The 26610-nt window shown below is 38.6% G+C and overlaps 3 protein-coding genes across 3 annotated transcripts; 2 read left to right on the top strand and 1 right to left on the bottom strand.

The window, feature by feature from the left end:
* The first annotated feature begins 1188 nt into the window (after positions 1-1188).
* Positions 1189-2043, top strand: LOC138897766 (uncharacterized). The gene has a single exon (XM_070183777.1). The coding sequence runs from the start codon at positions 1189-1191 to the stop codon at positions 2041-2043; it is 855 nt and encodes a 284-aa protein (XP_070039878.1).
* A 123-nt stretch (positions 2044-2166) lies between these two features.
* On the top strand, positions 2167-3139 carry LOC138897767 (uncharacterized). Its single transcript, XM_070183778.1, has 3 exons — positions 2167-2397; positions 2539-2676; positions 2786-3139. The coding sequence occupies exons 1-3, from the start codon at positions 2167-2169 to the stop codon at positions 3137-3139; spliced, it is 723 nt and encodes a 240-aa protein (XP_070039879.1).
* A 1881-nt stretch (positions 3140-5020) lies between these two features.
* Positions 5021-10380, bottom strand: LOC104087413 (polyadenylate-binding protein-interacting protein 6). Its single transcript, XM_070182483.1, has 3 exons — positions 10206-10380; positions 6665-7092; positions 5021-5566 (listed from the first exon to the last, which is right to left on the bottom strand). The coding sequence occupies exons 2-3, from the start codon at positions 7067-7069 to the stop codon at positions 5396-5398; spliced, it is 576 nt and encodes a 191-aa protein (XP_070038584.1). The 5' UTR covers positions 7070-7092; positions 10206-10380; the 3' UTR covers positions 5021-5395.
* Between the last annotated feature and the right edge of the window lie 16230 nt (positions 10381-26610).

A 26610-nucleotide genomic window follows, 5' to 3' on the forward strand; every position in this document is an offset into this window, starting at 1 on the left:
CCTGGATTGGACCCAAAAGTAGCAGTTCATTACCTTGTAGTCAAGAATGCCGCTCGTCCTGTTAAGCAAGCCCAAAGGCGCTTTAGGCCAAACTTGGTTCCCTTGATCGAAAATGAAGTTAACAAGCTCATTGAAGCTGGCTTTATTCGCGAAGTTAAATACCCAACATGGGTCTCAAGTATTGTCCTTGTAAGGAAGAAGAATGGCCAGATTCGGGTGTGCGTTGACTTTAGAGATCTCAACAATGCGTGTCCCAAAGATGAATTCCCACTTCCTATTCCAGAGTTGATGATTGATGCTACTACTGGGTACGAGGCAATGTCATTTATGGACGAATTATTGGGCTATAATCAAATTCGCATGGTGCCAAAAGATGAAGAGCTTACTGCATTCCGTACCCCCAAGGGTATTTATTGCTACAAGGTAATGCCTTTTTGCTTGAAGAACGTTGGTGCTACTTACCAAAGGTATATGCAGAATATCTTTGATGATCTTCTCTATAAGAATGTCGAATGCTATGTTGACGACTTGGTGGTAAAATCAAGAGAGAAGAGCGACCACCTGAAAGACTTGAAAATTGTATTTGAGTTACTCCGGAGGCACCAACTTAGGATGAATCCATTGAAATGTGCCTTTGGAGTTACTTCTGGAAATTTCCTTGGTTTCATTGTCCGACATCGAGGAATCGAAATTGATCAAGCCAAAGTGGATGCCATTTTGAAGATGCCTGAGCCTCGCGATATTCATGAATTGAAAAGTCTGCAAGGAAAGCTAGCGTACCTTAGGAGATTCATCTCAAACTTAGCTGGGAGGTGCCAACCATTCAGTCGCCTCATGAAGAAAGGTGTTCCTTTCAAATGGGACCAAGCTTGTAGCAATGCCTTTGAAAGCATCAAAACTTACTTGATGAAACCTCCAGTTTTGGCAGCCCCTATACCTAGAAAGCCGTTGATACTATATATTTCAGCACAAGAAAGGACTGTTAGAGCGCTGTTGGCCCAAGAAAATAGTGAAGGGAAAGAAAACTCCCTTTACTACTTGAGCAGGATGATGACACCAAATGAGTTGAATTATTCGCCAATCGAAAAGTTATGTTTGGCACTAGTTTTCTCAATCCAAAAGCTGAAGCACTACTTTTAAGCTCATATCATTCGTCTTGTTACTAGAGCAAATCCAATCAAGTTCATGATGTCAAAACCTGTCTTTAATGATCGATTAGCAAGATGGTACCTCCAGTTTCAACAATTCAAAATTGTGTACATCCCTGAAAAGGCTATAAAAGGACAAGCGTTAGCAGACTTCTTGGCAGATCACCCTATACCTGATGATTGGGAGCTAACCGATGAACTACCTGATGAGGATGCAATGGTCATTGAAGTTCAACCTCCATGGAAGATGTACTTTGATGGTGCTTCACATCGCGGAGGAGCTGGTGCTGGCATAGTATTTGTCACTTCTGAAGGTGAAGTTCTACCCTACTCTTTTACGTTGATGCAACTCTGCTCTAACAACGTTGCTGAGTATCAAGCATTATTACTTGGACTTGAAATGGTTGTCGAAATGAAGCGGTTGCAATTACAAATCTTTGGTGACTCTCAATTGGTGGTCAACCTGGTTTTAGGTAGTTACGAGGTCAAGAAACCTGAACTACGCCCATATCATGATTATGCAAAAAACTTAATGGGGTGGGTCGGTGACGTGACTATTCAACATGTGCCAAGGAAAGAAAACAAGAAGGCTGATGCTTTAGCTACCCTAGCTTCATCGTTAACCCTGTCTGATCAGGCGCAAGTTACTATCTACCAAAAATGGGTAGTACCGCCGCCAAGTGAGGGTGAAGGTGAAGAAAATGAACTTGAGCATCTTGTGGCCGTTTCTGAGGCTGAGAAGGAAGAATGGCGACAACCCATTATCGATTACTTGAGCTACGGGATACTCCCAGAAAATCCGAGGAGAAGGACTGAAATCCGTTGTCGTGCACCTCGCTTCCTTTACTGCAAAGATACTCTATATAGAAGATCATTTGAGGGAGTACTCTTGTGATGTTTAGGGGAAGATGAAGTACTCCAAGCTTTGCAAGAAACGCATTATAGGGTATGTGGATCACATCAGTCTGGACCAAAGCTCCACTTCCATATAAAAAGGATAAGATATTATTGGCCAACGATGGTAAAAGATTGCTTGGACTACGCTCGAAGATGCAAGGCTTGCCAGTTCCACTCAAATTTTATTCATCAACCTCCTGAATTGCTACATCCGATTGTTGCATCATGGCCATTTGATGCATGGGGACTAGATGTTGTTGGACCATTGCCAAAACCCTCTGGTGGACACTTATACATCTTGGTTGCAACTGACTACTTCTCAAAATGGGCTGAAGTTATTGCTCTTAAGGAGGTAAAGAAGGAAAATGTTGCAAGTTTCATCTGAGTAAACATAATCTATCATTTTGGCATTCCTCGTTACATAATAACGGATAATAGCAAGCCATTCGACAATAGGTTAATGAACAAGATTTGTGATCTCTTTGGCTTCAAGCAACGTAACTCTTCTATGTACAATGTTGCCGCCAATGGTCTAGCTGAGGCATTCAACAAGACTCTATGCAACTTGTTAAAGAAAGTTGTCTCCAAATCCAAACGACATTGGCATGACCGTATGGAAGAAGCTTTGTGGGCATATATGAAAACTCACTACATGCCAACACAAGCGACTCCTTATTCACTTGTCTATGGAGTCGAAGCCGTTTTGCCACTTGAGCGTCAAATACCTTCATTACGATTAGCTATTAGAAGGGATCACTGATGAAGAAAATGCCCGACTTCTACTAGAAGAGTTGGAGGCTCTTGAGGAGAAGAGGCTGGAAGCTCAACAGAGTCTTGAATGTTACCAAGCTCGATTATCTCGTGCTTTCAAGAAAAGAGTTCGTCCAAGATCCTTTCAAGTAGGAGATCAAGTCCTTGCCGTACGAAGACCCATTATTACTTCCCATAAACCTGTAGGAAAGTTGACTTCAAAATGGGATGGGCCATATGTCGTACAAGAAGCTTACTCAAGTGGGGATTACAAGCTGGTTGATGCAGATGGCATGAGAATCGACCCTATCAATGGCAAATTTTTGAAGAAGTATTATCCTTGAACACGAGCCTAAACTGCATGCTTCTACACTCTTGGCCCGCATGAGTCTAAACTGTGTACGACCCACCACCAAAATAAAAAGAGTCTGCTAGGTTGAAAACCTCGAAAGAGGCGGCCTAGGCAAAAGTTAGGACATAAAAAAAATAAAAATAAAAACTCACCCATTCTGAACTACGGTATGACTTGATCCTCTTCACGAAGGTACGTAGGCGGCTTAGAGTTTCATTCTAAGTTCAGTCGCATAAGTTCAAAAGATACATATTTCCCCAATCTTTGTCCAAATGAATTATAATGGAAGTAATTCATTCAACCAACACTTGAAAATCAGGCTGAAATATTATTCTTCTGTTGAACTTTAGATCTCATATGACTTATAGGGGGCAATCTTCCATGGTAAACATGTGTCTTCAATGGGACGATTATAGTCTTTTAGGATGCTGCCAAGTATTTGCACTGAAGTTCAGGGATTCACTATGTCTTCATGTTCGCCAAATCTTTAAATCCGCCGATCTTCAAGTTTGTTGCTCTTCAAGTTGAAATATTTAAGCCCTCCAAGTTGAAGTCTCCAAATTGAAATCTTCAAGTCCATCGGTCTTCAAGTTGAAGTCTTCATGTTCTCCGCTCTTCAAATTCGCCGCTCTTCAAGTTGAAATATTTAAGCCCTCCAAGTCTCCAAGTTGAAGTCTTCAAGTCTGTCGGTCTTCAAATTGAAGTTTTCAAATTCCGCCAAATCTTCAAAGTTTCCATACGAAGAACAAATCAAGTTCAACCTCAAGAACAAAGAACTAATCAAGTTCAAGCTCAAGCTCAAGAACGAAGAACAAATCAAGATTCAAGGAGTACCAGTTCAAATCAAAGTTCGTGCTAGTTGAATTCAAGATCATCATTCGCGACAACAAACTACATATTCAAGATCAAGCTCAAAGGCCCTTGGATTTATTTACAATTGGAAAGAAGAATGAGAGGATTCATAGAGATTGTACACTCATATTATTTGAAATCAAATACTACAATTATTGCAATATTTTTCGATCTCGATTATTTTCTTGATGCAAATTTATTGTCTTCAACTAGATTTATTGTTATCGATCAATTTCGTCTAGTGTTTTACTATTATTTTAGGATATTGATCTTTCAATTGTATTTATTATCATTAGCAGAAGGTGTAGAATTTTAACAGAAAAAAATTGAATAAAAAAGAAAAACGAAAAAAGAACAAATAAAAATAAGAACAATTAATTAAAAAATGAATGCAAAAATCTCATGTGGTTGCTCTTCATGGCCTAATTTTTAGTTCTCACACACTACAAAGAAAGTGAAACCAAATTCAACGCCAAATAAAAAATTTGAGGTTTTAAGTAAACACTTGAGGTACTTTAAATAGGAAACAATATAATTCATAAGTTGCAAACGTGGATAGTTTAGAGGAATTTTATACATTAACCATAGGATAAATTGTACGTAACCTACTACAACAAATTAAGTTGAGCCAAAGGTGAATTTTTAGTGTGTAAATGTATATAACTTAAATCTATATAATAATGGATAAGACACGGTGCATTTCCCAAAATGAGACACCTTTTATCGTCATTTGCCCTTCTATTCTTAAATTTCCATCTTAATGAATCAACCTAAGCGCAACATTTAGTAAAAATCAATTACAAATTGCGAAATAACCACATCCTACAATTGTAATCCAAATTACACGGAAACTCGGCAACACCACATGTCATCGAACATGAGTAAAGGGCAATATAGATTAGACAAGTAGTACGGCCAACGACCCCTGCCAATTGTTTGGCCTGGCAAATATCTGCACTCTGACCTCATTCCAAAATTGCACCATCAACTCATCACAAAATAAATATTCCAAAGAAAGAAGTTAGTCGAAAAAGAAGGAAGCTTTTTCTCGTCAGATTTTGACGATGGCTAAAACTATCAACATTTTGAAAATATTTGTACAAATCAATTTCATTTGCACAAGAAACAAACATCCCCATGCTGGGAAATCATTCTTTTCCTGTACTGTAGATATTAGACTGTCAGGAAAAATTTCAGATCACTAGTTTATCAAGTGAAGAGCTTGAAGCCACCGCTGAGAGACATACAAGTATAAGAAGGCAACCTATACAATGATAGGGAGAGATGTATCTATGAAAATTTTCAACCAAAAAGACATTTTTCTTTAGAATCCACACTTCCATATCTACAGCAAGACATAGAAAAACTGCTCATAACAAACTTCAGCACAACCACCTTAACTGCCTGGAGCTGAGTCTGATAAACCGGATGACGAAGCAACTGTAACAGTTTCACCTACCACCGTTTTCAATTTCTGAGATGAACTATCGCCCGAGAACCCAGAGTCCGACACGTCACCAATGTCAAGAGTGTCTGGAAGCTTTTCAGAAAAATCACCCGAGTAGAGCTTTAAGAAGAGAGAGAACAATTTCCATCAGATCCATTAAGTTAAAGCACCTGAAATCAATTCTATATTGGCACTATGAAATATTTAATAGATGGAAATTAAAGGGGCACAACCTTGAAAAATGGCACCTTTTCCTACCACACTGCCTAGGCATGCACAATATATTAGTTCCTGTTTCAGAATAGCTTTACAGAAGTAACAGCTGGCCTTGTAACTCAAGTATCATTATTTTCCCTCAGCTGCAGTTCTACACTACGGATAGGAAAGATATGCTCCCTCCCCCCCCCGGTGTGTGTTTAAAAGATGTGTCAAAGATACAGCTAAAAGAGCACATACATCCCTAAATATGGAAACTCCCTCATTATGCCTTCCGTATGTTATGCATTTCACGTGCTTGTCTCTTTTCCGACCAAAGAGGGGGGGAAAGAGAAAAATAAGAGAGAGAGAGAGAGAGATGAAGCAGGAGCCCTGGGAGAAATTGTAAAGGAGAGCAACATGTAGAGACTCCCAAGTCCCTACTAGTATCTAAGAGATTAAGACAATAAACCCGCCAGATAAGCTAAAAATAAATTATAAAAATATATATACTCTTTGGTCAGTAATAGGTCAAAAGGAATCCAGAAGAAGGAAAGTGTAAATTAGGAAGATTTAATGTACCAAAGAACTATTTGCCCTCTTTCCCCAAAAGACAACTTAATTATTGTTAGTAGCAATTTCTTACCATATGTAGATCATTAAGCTTATTTGATGAAGCAAAACAACATATAAAGGAAGAGAGTTGGAGGAACATTATTTGTGAAATAACATAGTTATTTTCAACAACACAAAGCTTTTGCAAGTCCTTTGTTGGAAGAGACAAGTAAAAGCTTCTCCTAGTCTTTAAAATTATGTTTCACTTTTTAAAGGCTACCCAATCTTCATCCAGAATATTGTTAATAATTTATTGGCAAGACATGATAATAGCATGAAGAACTGAGTGCATAGTGGATGTGGTGAAGGTATGCATTCATAATGAAACTACACCAGAACGAGAACAAACTTTTAATGCCATGAAAAATACAATCTACTTATATCAGATTTAAAACACAGAAAATTCACCTCAAGCTGATTCAGCATGTCAACAGCAGCATCAAGGTCACATTTGTTTGCTAAATAGACCTCAGAAAGTGATTCATCCGACATGCCAGGAAAAGTCATCTGAAGATAAGCCAAATCCATGTCGGATTCCTCGTCCAGAACTTGTTTACCCACAGCTCCTGCAGGACTATGTGATGGTGAGCCATAAGCTGAATAGTCCTTCAGTTTATATTGATCAGCAGTTTGGTGAGTCTGCTGTTGACTTCGACCAGCTGTTACACCAGGTGCCAACCAAACAGCCTCACTTCCACTCTTGAACTCTTTTGGAGAAAATCTAGCTTCTTTGTTTCCATCAGGTGCCCCTCTTCTCGAAATAGGCACATACGATTCTGCATACGGATTCAAAGTTGATGTTCCTGTCTTCATTGGTGCAGCGCATACAGAGCTCACTGTTGAAAAAAAGGTAAGAAGGATAAGCAACCACAGTAAGAGCATCTACAACGGATAACCCAAACATATTGTGCAAAACTAAATATTACTTTAACTTCTTTTTACATATGGATATCAGCTGGATTAAGACTGCAGGAGGCTATTATTCTGTTTAGGAAGAAGTTATTTTACTCATTAAGGTATCTAAAATTAACCACAAGAATAAAGTAATACAAAAAAATGGTAGTAATCCTCAGCATAGCTGAAATGAAATTCAGTAGAAATGTGAATTTGGCACCGCAGATTAACTAAGACATCAATAATGTTTTAATCTATCAGCAGAGCCAAACTCTGATTCCCCCTTCCTTGGTCCAGATAAATTATTGAACTAGATCAAAGACATATGCAATTAAAAGCAAAACATGTTATCCGCTTCTCTCCCCTCCTCACTATTTCAACACTTTAGTAGAAATATGCCCATTGGTCACTGAAGCATGTCACAAGCCCATAGATTTATGGTTACACTTCACTTGGCATCTCTGCAACACTCTACTTCACAGAAGATCTGTTCAATAAAATGCTTCACAATTTCATGTCATGTTTTATTTCTCAGATAATTGTAGTACTAAACTTATATGCATTTGGTAATTTTTTATTTTTTGAAACTTGTGCACTTCATTTCAAAGAAGCATGTGCTTCAATTCACGCTTTTCGCTTCAAGTCACATGAACCTTGCCGCTTTTTTGCGCTTTCCGCTTTTAAAAACACTGATTTTTCTTCTTTTATCCTAGCTCAAGCCAGAGTTATGAAAGCAAATCTCCAAACTAGCCCTACATCTCCACCAAGTATTCAATGTTCACCTATCAGATCCAAAGATTGAGAAAAAGCCCAAGCAGATAAGAATACGGAAAATTCAAGACAGCAAGATCCAATCTGCAGTAGTTGACTAGATATAATATTTATAAAGGATAGCCTGGACACATTTAGTTGAACCAAATGGGAGAAAATCAAATTAAATGAGAGGTTAATAACAAAATCATTTCATTCATTGTGGGGGTGGGGTGGAGGTGGGAGTGTGTGTGTGTGTGGGGGGGGGGGGGGGGGGGGGACTTGTTTCTTTGTTTCCAAGAAGTTCAGTCTTATTTAAGATAGGAAGAAGAAGGAAACTGCACTCTCATGTCTTAATAGACATAGTCCAGGTTACAAAGTAGATGCTTCAGAGAGTTACTACCAGCACTCATATAACTGGTAATGATTATCATGCAACCATGCGAAATTCACTCGGCAATTTATTTGCAAAACTCAAAGAAAACAGAAACATACAACTTATTGATTTGTCTATTTAGAAAAATTTGTAGCCTATCCAAGTTCCTCAAATGCTTTTGTGGAGTTGCTAAACAAACTTAACTGCACTTTCTCTGGACAACAGCACTTAAGAGTATTTCTTTGGGTTTCACTCACCAAAAAAACAAATCAAGCTAATTCAGATGCTAAAAAACCACTTTGAGTAGGGGAAACATAGGGTTCTCTTTTGGGGAGACATTTTTTCTGGTTTAGGTTTCCAACTCCAGGTTTTCTTTTTTCTTGATAAAAAGCAATGCATCTAATTCTGAAAAAGCAGTTACTGACATTCCTCACTGGAAAATTGAACAATAAATGACCAGTGCATCTAATTCAGAAAAAGAACTTACATGTTTCTCACTGATATGCTTAGCCGATAAAAAATGCATCTAATTAGAGAAAAGCACTTACTCTGGAAAAAAAATGGATCAAACAATAAAATACAACACAGAATTAGTCCCTGCATGTAGACACTTTGTTATGTTCAGAAGTTTGCATATTACCTCTAATATTAATCAACTATTTCACAGAGAAAGAAACTTTGTTTTGTCGAATTGCTCCATATCCCCCCCCCCCCCCCACAAACCCCCACCCCCCACCCCACCCCAAAAAAAGGCACACTATATGTTGCGCCAATCAATAATCAGCAAGTCCACCTCAAAGAGCTCCAAGGGATAGCCATAAGCCAAGAAAGAAAATATTTTTCAAGTGATAGATCAATAAGATATCAGACGGACTGTACCGAATTACTTACGTTTCTATAGACCAAGAAAACCGTTGAAAAAACTAAACTACAATTCCTTAAGTAAATAGGCGACAAGTTAGATGTCAGCCTCTACTGGAAATGTCAACAAACATGAAGATTTTTACATGTGATCCACAGAGTTAAAAAGAAATTTAAACTACCACAACATGAAGAGGTCACACAAGTAGATTCCTTGACCATAGTTGGCATCGACCACCGTCTATTCTTTTCTAAAACATCACCAATACACAACTTCCTCAAAGTTTGCAAAAAAATTAATACGCATAGCTAATGAGAGACCTAAATAAATGCTCCAACTTCAACTAGTACCCATACAAGGCAAAAGCTTGAAGATGTCATACAAGTAGGTTCCTAAACGTCACCAATACACAACTTTCTCCAAGCTCGCCAAAATATTATACTGTATGATGTGCCAAGCTACAAATGGACCTAAAGAGACACTCTAACTTGGACTCGTATTCGTACAAAGCAAAAACTTGAAGTATATAAGAAGATGACGTGGCTTTGAAATAAATAAATAAATTTCTTAAAGCTTGCTCAAAAGACCTTGTACTACATGGAATAGACTCATTAAAACAAATACACGGAATAGATATCACGTACCATCTGCACAAATTAGAGGCAAATCAGCAATAACAACTACTACAAAAAAAATTCGAGAAAAGCTCATGCTGTACGCGTAACTACCTATAGCCAAAAGTCGATACGCTCTCACTTCGCATAACATTCGCATAAAACAAACAAAAATAGAAGCGAACGAGCCAAAAATCCAACCCTAAACATACAACTTACACTGAAACAACTGCGAGCGGGAAATAGAGAAGAGATACCAGATGATCAGATACAGAAAATCTAAACAAAAAATTCAATAAAGAATAAACATAAATAACAACGATACGAAGATTAAAAAAAAACAAAGTGAAAAATCTAAACAGAAATTTTACGTGCGTGTGCGGGCGAGCGAGGGAGCGATCGATCAATCGATCAGTGGTCGCAGGAAAAAAGATAAAAGAGAAAGAAATTCACCTTCGAAATCGAGGAATAGAGATCGATGAGCGGATATTCAAACCCTAATTTCGCCGGGAAAACGAAGATAGAGATCGATCAAAGACTTTAAAGGGAATCTCCTTTCTCTCTGAGAAAATGCGAAAATGGAGAGAGAAAGTGCAATAGGTATTCTGTCGTTCACTATATATATATATATGTATGAAAGAAAATGAGAAGAGGGAAGAAAATGAGAAGAGGGAAGAGACCGGTAATTATTTGGTCACACTCCCTCAAGTTTAGGAATATTGTAATTTTGACCCTAGGAGTGGCAAACGGGCGGGGCGGGTTGGATATGTTTCGGGTCGAAAACGGGTAATGAAAAAAACGGATAAATTATCCGACCCGACTCATATTTAATACGGATAAAAAATGAGTTAACCGACGGATAATATGGGTAACCATATTATTCATGGTAGAGGTGTCAAAATGGTTAAAAGAAAATAATTATCCACCCATATTATCCATTAAAAAATGGGTTAGATAATGAACTTTTTAAAAACGGGTCGGATATGGATAAGAAGCATATTATCCACTTAGAAAATGGTTAACCAAATGGATAACTAATGTGTTTAACTTTTACATTTGTAAAGCCTCAAATTGAGGGTTCCTCAAGTTTGGGAGACTAGGAATTCTCCCATAAGTGATCATATTCAAGAAGTCATGGATAATATGGATATCCATAATATCCACCGGATAATCCGTTTTTTCTCCGTTTCAAATACGGGTCGGGTCGGATAATTTATCCGTTTTTTGAATTACCTATTTTCGACCCACTCATATCCGACCCGACCCACCCGTTTGCCACCCCTAATTCATGGCTTCATGAATATGATCACTTTTGGGAGAATTCCTAGTCTCCCAAAGTTGAGAAACCACCAATTTGAGGCTTTACAAATATAAAAGTTAAACTCATTAGTTACCCATTGGTTACCCATTGGTTATCCATTTTCTAAACAGATAATATGGTTCTTATCCATATTTGACCCATTTTTAAAAAGTTCATTATCCAACCCATTTTTTAGTGGTTAATATGGGTGTTTAACTATTTTCTTTTAACCATTTGGCCACACACATTTGGCCCTATGAAATTATAATTAATTTACTATTAAAAAATCAAGTTGAAGCCTCGAAAGAGGCCTTTGTAACGACCCGGCCGGTCGTTTTGAGAGTATTAGCCCTGATCCCCTAATTATTTCTCCCTCTATTTTATTTTGTGGTTATGTGACTTACCGGGGCATTTGGTGTCGGGTTCGAAAAAGTTTCGGAGTGAAATGGGACACATAGTTCCTAAATTGGAATTTTAAGTCGTAGGAGTTGACCGTAGTTTGACTTGTGTGAAGACGACTCCGGAATGGAGTTTTGACAGCTCCAATAACTCCGTATGGTGATTAGAGTCTTAGGAGCGTATCTGGATGTTGATTTGGAGGTCTGTAGGTCATTTTGGCGTTAATTGGCGAAAATTGAAAAGTTGGAAGATTTTTGGAAAGCTTGACCGGGAGTAGACTTTTTGATATCGGGGTCGGATCCCGATTTCGAAAGTTGAAATAGGTCTGTAATGTCAATTATGACTTGTGTGCAAAATTTGGGTTTAATCGGAGTTGTTTTGGTATGAATCAGTATTGGTTTCGGAATTCGTATGTTCATAAGTTCATTAGACTTGAATCGATGCGCGATTCGTGGTTTTAGCGTTGTTTGATGTGATTTGAAGGCTCAACTAAGTTCGTATGATGTTTTGGGACTTGTTGGTATGTTTGGTGGAGGTCCCGGGGGCCTCGGGTGAGTTTCGAATGGTTAACCGATCAATTTTGGACTTAGAGGCTAGGTGAAGTTTTCTGGTGTATCTGGTTTCCTCTTTCGCGATCGCAAAGAAAGGGACGCGATCACGAAGAGTTGTTGCTGGCAGGTGGTGATTTATTCTTCGCATTCGCGATATTAGGCCCGCGTTCGTGTAGCTTTGAGAGTCTCAGGTCATCGCGGACGCGACAAGGTTCACGCGTTCGCGAAGAGGCGTGGTCAGTTGGGGCATCAGGCTTTAGGCCTACGCGATCGTGTAGTTGTGCACGCGTTCGCGAAGAGTCAGGTCGGGTAAGCATCTCGTTCGCAATAGTGTCTTCGTGTTCGCGTAGATTATTTTGGAGGCTGTGATTATTTGTTCTTCGCGATCGCGACGTAGGTTTCGCGATCGCGATGCATAACGTCTGGACAGAAACTTAAATATTTCAAAACGAGGGTTTGAGTTCATTTTCACAATTTGATTTTGGGAGCTTGGTGGGAGGCAATTCTTGGAGAGATTTTCAAGGGAGTGATTGGGGTGAGTGATTCTTACTTAGTTTTAGTTAAATTCCATATTTATATCTTTTGATTTCATCATTTAATTAGTGATTTGGGTTGAAAATTGGGGGAAAATGGAGGAAAGTCCTTATGTTGAATTTAGGGGATTTGATCGAGATTTTGATTTCGGATTTGTGTAATTCTTGTATAGTTGGACTCGATATCGAATGGGTGTTCGAATTTTATAATTATGGTGCAGTTCCGAGACATGGGCCCAGGTCAACATTTTGGAGCGATTTTTTAATTTTTAGCTAAGATCATTATTTTATTATATATATTAGTTTCCTATAGTTATATTTATAGTATGAAATTATTTTGGCTAGATTCGAGCCGTTCGGAGTTGGAAAATCGAGGAAAATACATCCCAATTGATTGATTGAGCGTGGTTTGAGGTAAGTAATTTGGCTAACCTTGTGGGGGGGAGGGGGAATTCCCCTTAGGATTTGGTATTTGATGATAATTTATGATATGTGAAGGCCGTGTACGCAAGGTGACGAGTGCGTACACGGGCTAAATGTTGAAATTCTGAATTTTGCTACGTAGTTTTCTTTTCATGCCTTAATTGAGTTACTTTAGCACGTTATAGTCATTATGTTTAGTTGTCTTATCTCCTATTTGCAACTTGTATCACATGTTTAGTTGAATTACTTACTTTTCTTGATTTCCGTATTCATTACTTAACTGTGAAAATTATTTACTTGAAATTGCTATCCTTGGAATATCATTTATTCAGTTGCTGTGTTTTGGCATTCGTGTTATTGTTGAGGTGATTGTTTGGTTGTTTTCACGACATTTTTGTCATGAGCTTGTTATTGTTTGTACGAGGTTTCTGCCGTGCGGTTGTTATTATTGCACGAGGTTTCTGTCGTGTCGTTGTAATTATTGATACGCATGCGGTGGTATAAGGTTTGGGTGTTGAAATGCACGCAGTGAGATAAGGTGGGATTGATACGCGTGGTTAGTAGGGGAACTACTAGAAGCCATGCAGAGTGATAAGGTGGGCTAAAACGCAGAATGCTATTTCGGGAAAATAATTTTTAAAAACCAAATATAAAGGCTCCCACGGTGATTTGTTTTTACTATTTAGGACTACGAGGCGGTACCTCGGGAGTGCCCCTGTTGATATTCTTTATTTGATGTATTATTTGGTTCTATTTTTCCTTAACATGTAAAATTCTTGTTCTCGTTTCGTGTTGTATTAGCTTTTCTTGATTCCATGTTATTGTTTCTCGTATATTCTTTATTGTTCATTTCCCTGTCATTTTCATTATATCATATTATCTCTGTCTTGTTTCTTATTTTAACCAGTAAGGCCTTGACCTGACCTCGTCACTACTCTACCGAGGTTAGGCTTGGCACTTACTGGGTACCATTGTTGTGTACTCACACTACGCTTCTGCACATATTTTTGTACAAATCCAGGTATATCCTATCAGCCTCGATATTAGTGCATTGTGTTGCTACTTTGGAGACTTCAAGGTACACATGCCCGCGTCCACCGACCTCGGAGTACCCTTCTACCCTGTTTTCCTTATTTCTTTATGTTTTGATAGACAGTGATGTATAGGATTATTCAGCATTGTATCTAGAGCTTGTGACTTATATCTCACTAGGTTTTGGGAAATTGTATGTATTGAGCTTATAGTCTATTGATGAAATTGTTGAAGTTTTGAAATTTTAAGTTTTTATTTGGTATTTTCACATATTGTTAGGCTTACCTAGTCTTAGAGACTAGGTACCGTCACGACATCCTACGGAGGGAATTTGAGGTCGTGACAAGTTGGTATCAGAGTTCTAAGTTCATAGATGTTATGAGTCACAAAAAGGTTTAGTAAAGTCTCGCGGATCGGTGCAGAGACATCTGTACTTATCTTTGGGAGACTATGGAACTGTTAGGAAAAGCTTCACTTCTTTGATTCCATATCGTGCAAAATCTTTGACTTTGGATTCTAAATTTCTGTCTTTCTATTCTCTCATAGATAGTGAGGACACGTACAACTGGATTAGATGACCAGACATCCGCGCCCCCTACTAGAGCCGCGAGAGGTCGGGGCCGGGGTGGAGGCCGAGGACGTCCACATGGTGTAGCCAGAGCACTCGCACGAGCTGCTACGGAGGAGCCACCAGTAGCTCCAATTGGAGGGTAGGCAACCGAGACGCCTTTTACTGCACCAGCTCTCCAAGAGATTCTCGCCCAGTTTCTGAGCATGTTCGGCACTTTAGCTCAGGCAGGGTTGATCCCACTTGCTCCTGCTATATCTCAGGTCGGGGGAGGAGCACAGACTCCCACTGCCCGTACCCCAGAGCCACGGGTCCAGGTTGACCAGGTCCCAGAGGTCATATTAGTGCAACCGGTAGCCCCAGTTCAGCCCGAGGTTAGGGCAACAACTTCTGAGTAGGAAGAGCTCAGGCTCGAGAAGTACAAGAAGTACCACCCTCCTACTTTCGGTGGCTTGGCATCAGAGGATGACCAGGATCTTCTTGAGGAGTGCCCCCTTCGTACTATGGGTATTGCGAAGTCTAGTGGGGTTGCTTTCACTACATTCTAGCTTAGGAGAGTGGCTTATCAGTGGTGGCGAGCATATGAGTTGGGTAGTCCGACCGAGGCAGCTTCACTTACTTGGACTCAGTTCTCAGATATGTTCTTGAGGGAGTATGTTTTCTAGAGTCTCAAGATGCATGGTGCGCAGAGTTTGAGCAGCTGCGCCAGGGTTCTATGACCGTGTCAGAGTATGCGGTTCGGTTCAGTGATTTGGCTAGGCATGCACCAGTCTTGGTTGCTACTGTTAGAGAGCAGGTCAGTCGATTTATCGAGGGGCTCAACCCTAGTATATGATTTAGCATGGCCCGAGAGTTGGAGATGGACATCGCATACCAACAGGTAGTGGGGATTGCTAGGAGATTGTAGGGTATGTTGACTCGAGAGAGAGAGGAGAGGGAGGCCAAGAGGTCTCAAGATTCAGGCACATGCAGTGGTACTCGTGCCCTAGCTGCAGCTCGTCATGGTAGGGTTTATGTGAGTCGCCATGTTCATTCCGCACTTCCAGCTTCCAGCGGTATTTCGACCACTCCTAGGCCTCAGACTCCCTATTATGCACCGCCATTATCTAGTGCACCTCCTGCACGGGGTGCTTTCAGCGGTCAGTCTAGCCGATTAGGCCCGAGCCAGCCTCAGCAGGCACGTCCTCCGAGAGCTTGTTTTGAGTGTGGTGACACTCGTCATATGGTGAGGGATTTCCTTAGACTCAGGAAGGGTGCACCTCCACAGACTACTTAGGCTCCACGTATTCCATCAGGCCCTCAGGCTTCTCAGTCCATGGTCGTCGCACCAGCTGCCACCCCACCTGCACAGCCAGCTAGAGGTGGAGATCGAGCAGTTAGAGGTCGCCCTAGAGGGGGAGGCCAGGCCAGATATTATTCTCTTCCTGCTAGGACGGAGGCAGTTGCATCTAACTCTGTCATCGGAAGTATTGTTCTGGTCTATCATAGAGATGCATCAGTCTTATTTGATCCAGGCTCCACTTATTCCTATGTGTCATCTTATTTTGCTCCGTATTTGGATGTATCCCTTGATTCTTTGAGTTATCCTATCTATGTGTCTACACATGTGGGAGATTATATTGTTGTTGACCGTGTGTATCGGTCGTGTTTGGTTGTTCTTAGTGGTTTTGAGACCAGAGCCAATTTATTGTTGCTTAGTATGGTAGATTTTGATGTTATTTTGGGCATGGACTGGTTGTCGCACTATCATACTATTCTTGATTGTCACGCCAAGATGGTGACGTTGGCTATGCCAGGTTTACCGCGGTTAGAGTGGAGAGGTACTTTAGATTATGTTACTAGTAGGGTAATTTCATTTCTAAAGGCTCAGCAGATGGTTGAGAAGGGGTGTAATGCATATTTGGTATATGTGAGAGATGTCAGTGTTGATACTCCTACTGTCGAGTCAGTTCCTGTAGTAAGGGATTACCCAGATGTATTCCCGGTGGATCTTCCGGGCATGCCGCCCGACAGAGATATCGACTTTGGTATTGATTTGTTACTGGGCACTCAGCCCATTTTTGTTCCACCCTATCGTATGGCCCCAACAGAGTTGAAAGAGTTAAAGGAACAATTGCAGGAGTTGCTTGATAAGGGCTTCATTCGGCCCAGTGTGTCGCCTTGGGGCGCTCCAGTCTTATTTGTAAAGAAGAAAGATGGTTCTATGCATATGTGTATTGATTATTGCCAGTTGAACAAGGTTACAATGAAGAATAGGTATCCATTGCCACGTATTGATGACCTATTTGATCATCTACAGGGTGCCAGAGTATTCTCTAAGATCGACTTGCATTCATGCTATCATCAGTTGAAGATTCAGGAGCCAGATGTCCCGAAGTCTGCCTTCAGGACTTGGTATGGATATTACGAGTTCCTTATGATGTCTTTTGGGCTGACCAATGCCCCAATAACATTCATACACTCGATGAACAGTGTATTTCAGCCTTATCTTGACTCGTTCGTTATTGTGTTTATTGACGACATTCTGGTGTACTCCCGGAGTCGGGAGGATCGTGAGTAGCACTTGAGGACTGTGCTTCAGACCTTGAGAGAAAAGAAGTTATATGCAAAATTTTTGAAGTGTGAATTCTGGCTAGATTCAGTGGCATTTTTGGACCATGTAGTGTCGAGTGAAGGGATCAAGGTAGATCTGAAGAAGATTGAAGCAGTGAGAGTTGGCCCAGACCGTCCTTAGCTACGGAGATTCGGAGTTTTCTTAGTTTGGCGGGGTATTACCGTCGATTTGTGAAGAGTTTCTCATCTATTGCAGCACCTATGACCAGATTGACCCAGAATGGTGCTCCGTTCAGGTGGACCGTAGAGTGTGAGGAGAGCTTTCAAAAGCTCAAGACTGCTTTGACTACATTCTAATATTGGTATTGCCCACATGTTCGGGGTCTTATACTGTGTATTGTGATGCGTCTCGGTGTTGATGCATTTTTGGGGGTTCTTGGGATCCGTTCTTGTCACTTGCGGAGTTTGCCTAGCAACAACAACTACCAGTCAAGCATTCAGATGGCCCCGTACGAGGCTTCGTATGGTAGACGGTGTCGGTATCCGATGCGTTGGTTTGATCCGGGCGAGGCTAGGCTATTGGGTACAAACCTGATTCAGGATGCTTTGGAAAATGTTAAATTGATTCAAGACCGACTTCGTACGACCCAATCCAGACATAAGAGTTATGCGGATCAGAAGGTTTGCGACGTTGCATTCATGGTTAGGGAGCGGGTCTTGCTCCGGGCTTTGCCCATGAAGGGTGTTATGAGGTTCGGAAAGAAGGGCAAGCTGAGCCCTAGGTATATCAGGCCTTTTGAAATTCTTGAGAGGGTTGGAGAGGTGGCATACAAACTTGCACTACCACCTAGTCTAGCTGTAGTTCATCCAGTGTTCCACGTTTCTATGCTCCGGAAGTATCACGACGATCTATCTCATGTGCTAGACTTCAGCTCAGTCCAGTTGGACAAGTATCTATCTTATGTTGAGGAGCCGGTGGCCATTTTGGACAGGCAGGTTCGAAAGTTGAGGTCGAAGAATATTGCTTCAGTTAAGGTCCAGTGGAGGAGTCATCCAGTCGAGGAGGCGACTTAGGAGACCGAGCATGATATGCATAGCCATTTTCCTCATTTTTTCACCACTTCAGGTATTTCTCTATACTCGTTCGAGGACGAATATTTATTTTAAAAGGGGAAGGATGTAACGACCCGGCTGGTCATTTTGAGAGTATTAGCCTCGATCCCCTAGTTATTGCTCACTCTATTTCATTTTGTGGTTATGTGACTTGTCGGGGTTCTTGATTTCGGGTTCAGAAGATTTTTGGAGTGGAATGGGACACATAGTCCCTAAATTGGAAGTTTAAGCCGTAGGAGTTGACCATAGTTTGACTTGTGTGAAGACGACTTCGGAATAGAGTTTTGACCGCTTCAATAGCTATGTATGGTAATTTGAGTCTTAGGAGCGTGTCCGGATGTTAATTTGGAGGTCCGTAGGTCATTTCGGCGTTAATTAGCAAAAGTTGAAAAGTTGGAAAGTTGGAAGATTTTTGGAAAGCTTGACCGGGAATGAACTTTTTGATATCGGGGTAGGATCCCAATTCTGGAAGTTGGAATAGATCCGTAACATTAATTATGACATATGTGCAAAATTTGGGTTTAATCGAAGTTGTTTTGGTACGAATCGACGTTGGTTTCAGAATTTGGAAGTTCATAAGTTCTTTAGGCTTGAATCGATGCGTGATTCGTGGTTTTAGCATTGTTTGATGTGATTTAAAGGCTCAACTAAGTTTGTATGATATTTTGGGACTTGTTGGTATGTTTGGTTGAGGTCCCGGGGGCCTCGGGTGAGTTTCGGATGGTTAACGGTCAATTTTGGACTTAGCGGTTGGCTGAAGTTTTCTGGTGTCTGTGTATCTAGTTTCCTCTTTCGCGATCGCAAAGAAAAGGACGCGATCGCGAAGAGTTGTTGCTGGCAGGTGGTGATTTATTCTTCGCGTTCACGATATTAGGCCCGCATTCGCATAGCTTTGAGAGTCTCAGGTCATCGCGGATGCAAGAAGGTTCACGTGTTCGCGTAAAGGAGTGGTCGGTTAGGGCATCAGGCTTTACGCCTCGCGATCGCGTAGTTGTGCACGCGCTCGCGAAGATTCAGGTCGGGTAAGCATCGTGTTCGCAGTAGTGTGTTCGCGTTCGCGTAGACTATTTTGGAGGCTGTGATTATTTGTTCTTTGCGATCGTGACGTAGGTTCCGCGATCGCGATGCATAACGTCTGGGCAGAAACTTAAATATTTCAAAATGAGGTTTGAGTTCATTTTCAAAATTTGATTTTGGGAGCTCGGTGGGAGGCGATTCTTGGAGAGAGTTTTAAGGGAGTGATTGGGGTAAGTGATTCTTACTTAGTTTTGGTTAAATTCCATGTTTATATCTTTGATTTCATCATTTAATTAGTGATTTGGGGTGAAAATTGGGAGAAAATGGAGGAAAATTATGGGAAGAAGGTCCTTAGGCCGAATTTATGGGATTTGATCGAGATTTTGATATCGGATTTGTATAATTCTTGTATGGTTGGACTCGATATCAAATGGATGTTCGAATTTTATAATTTTGGTCGGGTTCCAAGACGTGAGCCCGGGTCGACTTTTTGGAGCGATTTTTCAGTTCTTAGCTAAGATCATTATTTTATTATTTAAATTAGTTTCCTATAGTTATATTTATAGTATGAAATTATTTTGGCTACATTCAAGCCGTTCGGAGTAATCGAGAGAAAAGCCTTCTAACTGATTGATTGAGCGTGGTTTGAGGTAAGTAACTTGTCTAACCTTGTGCGGGGAAAATTCCCCTTAGGATTTGGTATTTTGGTGATAATTTGTGATATGTGAAGGCCATGTACGCAAAGTGACAAGTGCGTACATGGGCTAAATATTAAAATTTAGATTTGCTACGTAGTTTCCTTTTCATGCCTTAATTGAGTTACTTTAGCACGTTATAGTCATCATGTTTAGCATAATTTCATATGTATACTTGTCTTATCTTCTATTTGCAACTTGTATCACATGTTTAGTTGAATTATTTGTTTTTCTTGATTTCCGTATTCATTACTTAACTGTGAAAATTATTTACTTGAAATTGCTATTCTTGGAATATCATTTATTCAGTTGTTGTGTTTTGGCTTTCGTGTTATTGTTGAGGTGATTGTTTGGTTGTTTGCACGAAGTTTCTGCTGTCCGGTTGTTATTGTTTGCACAAGGTTTCTGCCGTACGGTTGTTATTGTTGCACGAGGTTTCTGCCATGCTGTTGTGATTATTGATACATATGCAGTGGTATAAGGTCTGGATGTTGAAATACATGCAGTGAGATAAGGTGGGATTGATACGCGTGGCTAGTAGGGAAACTACTCGAATCCATGCGGTGTGATAAGGTGGGCTAAAACACGGGATGCTATTTCGAAAAAATAATTTTCAAAAAATAAATATAAAGGATCCCACAGTAATATAAGGAAAGACTGTGATTTATTTTTACGCTTTCCTTGATTCCGTGTTGTTGTTTCCCATAAATTCTTTATTGTTCACTTTCTTGTCATTTTCATTATGTCATATTATCTCTGTCTTGTTTCTTATTTTGACCAGTAGGACCTTGACCTGACCTCGTCACTACTCTACCGAGGTTAGGCTTGACACTTATTGGGTACCGTTGTGGTGTACTCATACTACGCTTCTGCACATATTTTTGTGCAGATCATGGTACATCCTATCAGACTCGATATTAGTGCATTGTGTTGCTGCTTTGGAGATTTCAAGGTACACCTCCCCGCGTCCGCAGGCCTCAGAGTCCCCTTCTACCATGTTTTCCTTATTTCTTTATGTTTTGATAGACATTGATGTATAAGATTGTTCAGCATTGTATCTAGAGCTTGTGACTTATATCTCACCGAATTTTGAGAAATCATACGTATTGAGCTTATAGTTTATTATGTTTCCGCATATTGTTTGGCTTACCTAGTCTAAGAGACTAGGTGCTGTCACGACATCCTACGGAGAAAATTTGGAGTCGTGACAGTTTTATTTGTTTGAACTTAATGGAAGTATGCATTGTAATCATTCAGATCTCAAATATTAAGTTTATTTATTTTTTAAATATGAATCGTATTTATTTAGATCTTATTCATTAAGTATTTATTTTATTTCACAACCATTTAATGGGTCTAAAAAGGTCTTAATGATTAAGATCTATAACAAAGACTTAATTTCATTTAAGCCTCATTTGTCCTTTTTAAGATTAAGACGTATGAATCTGAATAAACATCTAAATATCAAGATATGCATTAAGATTAAGACATATAAATCTAAATACACATCTGAATATTAAGATGTGTATTAAGATCTGAATATTAAAGATTAAGATTGTTTATTTTTTTAACATATGAATGTATAAAATTTATCTTTATTTAAAAATTAATAAACATAAAATTCAAATAAAATACTAATTAATCTAATATTCTATCGATAAAATATATATATTTTAAAATATAATAGTCAGTGGTGGTGATGGCTAAGGTGGTGCTTGTGAATACCGACTAGAGGTGGTGGTTGATGGTGATTCTGGGTAATAGCTAGTGGTGATTGGTAGTGATCACAATTATGATTGAGGATGGTGGTGGTGGGTGGTAATAATTAATAATGGTGGATGGTGGTGGTGGTGGTTGTGATTGAAGAAGGTGGTGGTAGTTTATAATAGTTGGACAGTGCCAGATATGATTATTGATGGTGATGGGGTGATTAGTTGCGGTAGTTGATGTGGATGGATTTGTGGTTCTAATTGATAATGATGGTGGTGGGGTAGTGGGGATGGTGGATGGTGGTTATTGATAATGGTGGCAACTATGATTGAGGATGGTGGTGTCGGTGGTGGTGGTGATGGTAGTTGAGTATGGTGGTGGTGGGTGACATGGTGATAGTTGATAATGGTAGGCGGTAGTGGTAATTAATAATGACTGTGGATGATAGCATCTTAATGAAATTAAATCTTTGTTATAGATCTTAATCATACAGACCTATTCAGAACCATTACGTGATTATGAAGCAAAAAAAAAAATAAACACACTTAATGATTAAGATCTGAATGATTAAGATTCAAACTTTAAAAATAAATGCACTTAATGTATGAGATCTGAATGATTAAGCGATGTTACTGGCCACCATTATCACCTTCCATCATGCACCCCCCACCACCACCATACTCAACCACCACTACCGACTATCACCATATTTAACCGCCATCACTGACCACTACCATCCTCTACCATAACTGCCAACATAATTATTATCGACTACCATCACCCACCATTTCACGTCATTATCGACCACCACTACTAGGGGTGTCAATGGTTCGGTTCGGCTGGTTATTTTATAAAATTTATACCATACCAATTTTTCGGTTATTCTATTCTGTATAACCAAAATTAGACTTTTCGAAACCGTCCCAATCATGTCGGTTTCTCTTCGGTATCGGTATGGTTCGGTTAATTTTCGGTATTTTTATAAATATCATGTAAAATTCACCAGTAGAAGTAAAATGCAATAACATACGTTCTTTTATAGGACTTAGCAAAACTCTCTAGACATTCTTACTGTTTGAAGGGTGATGAATTAAAAAAAAATGAAAGACGACTTGAGTATAGATCTATCAACTATTCTACAACAACGTAAAAGAAATCAAGCAAAGGCAAAGAAAATATAAATCACACGAGTGGAAAGATATTAACCAAGTTGGGACTCAAGAATTAAGTCTATAGAAGATTAAATATTCAAAAAGATAAATCTAAATTATATGAAAGAAAACATATTCAATACATTTGCTACTCATTATCGCTAGAATACTTTATGTCTTGCTAATAAAGATACTTGAAATAACTTAGTTTAAGTAGATGTAGCATATTAGGTTTTAGGAATTAGTATTTTGAGTTTAATTACTTGTTGGCTTGTAATAGTTTTCATAATTTCAAGGCCCAAAGAAAAATTTAATGCATTATTATTTTTAAACTTACTAGATAAATATATTTTTCACATATAAAATTTATTCGGTACGGTTCGGTATTTTTTCGATTTATTTTTATAAAATAAAAAACCTACCTAATTATCGGTGCGGTTATAGATTTATATAAAAACCTACGGCTTCTTAAAAAAACCTAAAAATCGGTTCGGTACGGTACGGTTCGGTCGATTTAATCGATTTTCGAATATCCATTGACACCCCTAACCACCACTTACTATCTCTATCATTATCAACTAACACCACAACTATCATCCTTAACCACAATCACTCACCCACCCACTTCAATTCTACCAGCAACCACCTCCACTACCATCATCAACTATAGTCATCACTATCCACCATAATAAACTACTACCACCTTCCTCAACCACAACTTTCACTATCAATCATCACTAGCTACTATTGAGAACTGCCACCATCAACCAAAATCAGTACCATCCACAGCCTCCAGTCAATATCCACAAGCACCACCGTTGGTTATCACTACCACTAATTATCATATTATTTTTAAAATATTTTTTGTTAATAAAATATTAAATTAATTAGTATTTTACTTGAATTTTCTATTTACTAATTTTTCAATAAAGATAAAATTTCTACATTCAGATGTTAAAAAAATAAACAGTCTTAATCCTTTAGTATTCAGATATTAATACACATCTTAATATTCAAATTCAGACAATTTAATCTTAATACACATCTTAATATTTAGATGTGCATTCAGATTTAGACGTCTTAATGTTTTAAAAAAATGAGGCCTTACTCACCCGGTACACAATAACTGAGTTTTTAAGTGTTAGCATATTTATTATAAAAATTACATAATAATATTAATTAAAAGAAAATTATTTGACTAAATTATTATAATATAATCGTAAAAATTATATATAAACACTGAAATTTTCTTTAGAAAGTTATTTAGATCATTTATCAGAAATAACTTTTGATCTTTTATAAAATTACTTATTTTGATTCAAATTTGAAAAAATCGCTCCTCTCAATCTTCATTAAGCTCTTAATCGTATTATTAATGAGGTGGGAAAAAAAGTTTAATTTCTATTGAAGTTGTTCCAATAATTACTTGCCTTTAAAATATAAATTTGGTGACGGTAGATTTCAACAATCAATGAAGTTTTTAAAGGTTTTGAGTTCATATTATATATTTGATTCACGTTATTACTTTACTAATTAGTTTAGATGTGCTTTTTAAATTTTATATGTTTTAAAGATTATTTGGAATTTTGCATATGAAGAGAGGTTGAGGTAGGCCAAAGAAGTATTAGAAGAAGTGGTTAGACATGACATAGCATGTCTCCATGTTACCTAGGACATAACCTTAGATAGGAAGATATGGAGGACGAAAATTAGGGTAAAAGGTTAGTAGGCCATCGAGTTTGGAACTCCGTATCTGCTCTATTTTTTCCATACCAGTAGTACTATTATCATTTTAGTATTTTTTTATTCTTCGATTTTTATTATTATCTGTTGTTCCCTCTGCTTTGGTTATCTTACTGCTTTATTATTTTTTGGTTGTTAATATTCTTGTCTTTAGTATTTTCAACATGACCTCTTAATTTCTATTCAAACCTATTTTTCTTGAGGACAATCTTTTGGAAATAACATCTCTATCTCTACAAGGTAGTGGTAAGGTCTAAGAATATTTTATCCTCTCCAAATTTTACAATTTGGGATTACACTAGGTACATTATTGTTGTTATTGTATGTATTTTTTTTAAGTTGTCATATTGGTAACTAAAGAATTTTATTTATCAAAATCGTGAAATAGTTACAACTCAAAGACAGAAGAATGTACTACTAACATCCTAGACATGATAAGAGTGTGGTATGCTTTACGATTTTATTTAGGCTTATTTGTGTGGTATGACTTATGTGTTTTGGTTATTTTCTTTTCCTTCGCTTTTATTTGGGGTTACCGTTAATTTTCAAGCTAAGAGGAAGGGACGAAAAATAAATTATTTGTTGGTTGAATTAAGGGTATATCTGCCATATATCAAAACTATAAGATCCCAGGACTAATTTTATAACCCTGAAGGGGTCTAAGTGATAATCTCCCGCCTTGTGAAGGAGTAGGAAGGATTGGTCACATGTGTACGGAGACCATCTTTGTGCTCTCACTATTACTCTTATTTTTTTTTTTTTCCGAAAAAGGTCTATATATGTCTTTGTACTATTGTTTATTAGTTATTTATACTCTTTGTTATACTATTTAATATTTTTTACTCATGCCGTTAGGATTTTTGATAAATCTACCCCTCTTTAACAGACACAGTCTGCCCTGACACATGCCATATTTTAAAGACAAGAAACCATTTTTTTTAATTGTCAATCTGTTTCCCTTCTCAACATTCGATCTGAAACCCATCGAAGACCCAATCCGTAAACCTTTATTGGGTTTATTTAAATAGCTGCTCATTAACCAGACAATGTGTCACGATCCCAAATTCTCACCTTAGTATGTCGTGATAGCATCTAATCTCTAAAACTAGATAAGTCTAACACGTGCTGAGTTATTAATAAATTTAAACCATTTAACCATTAATCATGAACCAGTAAATTTCATACTTAGCCAATAATGATAAGCAAATATACAATATCTCAAAATCGATAGTACGAAGTCATAAGCCTTTCTAAGAGTAACTAAGAATATCAAATACATCACTATTTGGAATAGAACTAAACAGTAACAATATAAAGCTCCAGAAGGTGAATCCGAGACATGCGAGCGTAGTGGCAGGTATACCTTGAAGTTTCCGTAGCAAATCTCCAACAACTAGCTAACGACTGGCATGCTCTGAGGTACCTGGATCTGCACAAAAATGTGCAGAAGTATAGTATGAGTACACCATAGCGATACCTAGTAAGTATCAAGACTAACCTCAATGGAGTGGTGACGAGGTACAGTCGAGACACCTACTAGACATAATAACCTGTGCAAATATTAATATAAATCAACAAAGGAACGAATATCAATATAAAGCTAAACATGGAAAGATTAACAATTTAGCAATAGCAAATGGAAAGTAGAAGTAACAAATAGCAACAACGAGTAAAATGGTGATAACACCGCAAAATAATCAGAACACAATTAAGGTACCAGTGAACCCAATTAAGGAAAGCAAATGACAACCAAATAATTAACCATTCTTTCACAAGGTTTACACAAGAATCACCCCCAGGTACTACACCTTATAATCACACGTCACGGGTCCTAAATCACGAATCATAATCACATGACATCTCGTGCCCACATTACCAATCATAACCGCACGGTCAACTCACGTGTTGCATGGAACACTCAAGTGCTAATACCATTAATACCTCAGATCTTCACGGATAACTCACGTGCCAATAGTAACAATACCTCATATCCTCATGGAGAACTCATGTGCCAACAGTCCAATCCATGCACAGAAGGCAGGTATACAAGAATACATATACATGATCAAT

Source organism: Nicotiana tomentosiformis, chromosome 8 (genome assembly GCF_000390325.3).
Source record: "Nicotiana tomentosiformis chromosome 8, ASM39032v3, whole genome shotgun sequence".
Taxonomy (NCBI): domain Eukaryota; kingdom Viridiplantae; phylum Streptophyta; class Magnoliopsida; order Solanales; family Solanaceae; genus Nicotiana; species Nicotiana tomentosiformis.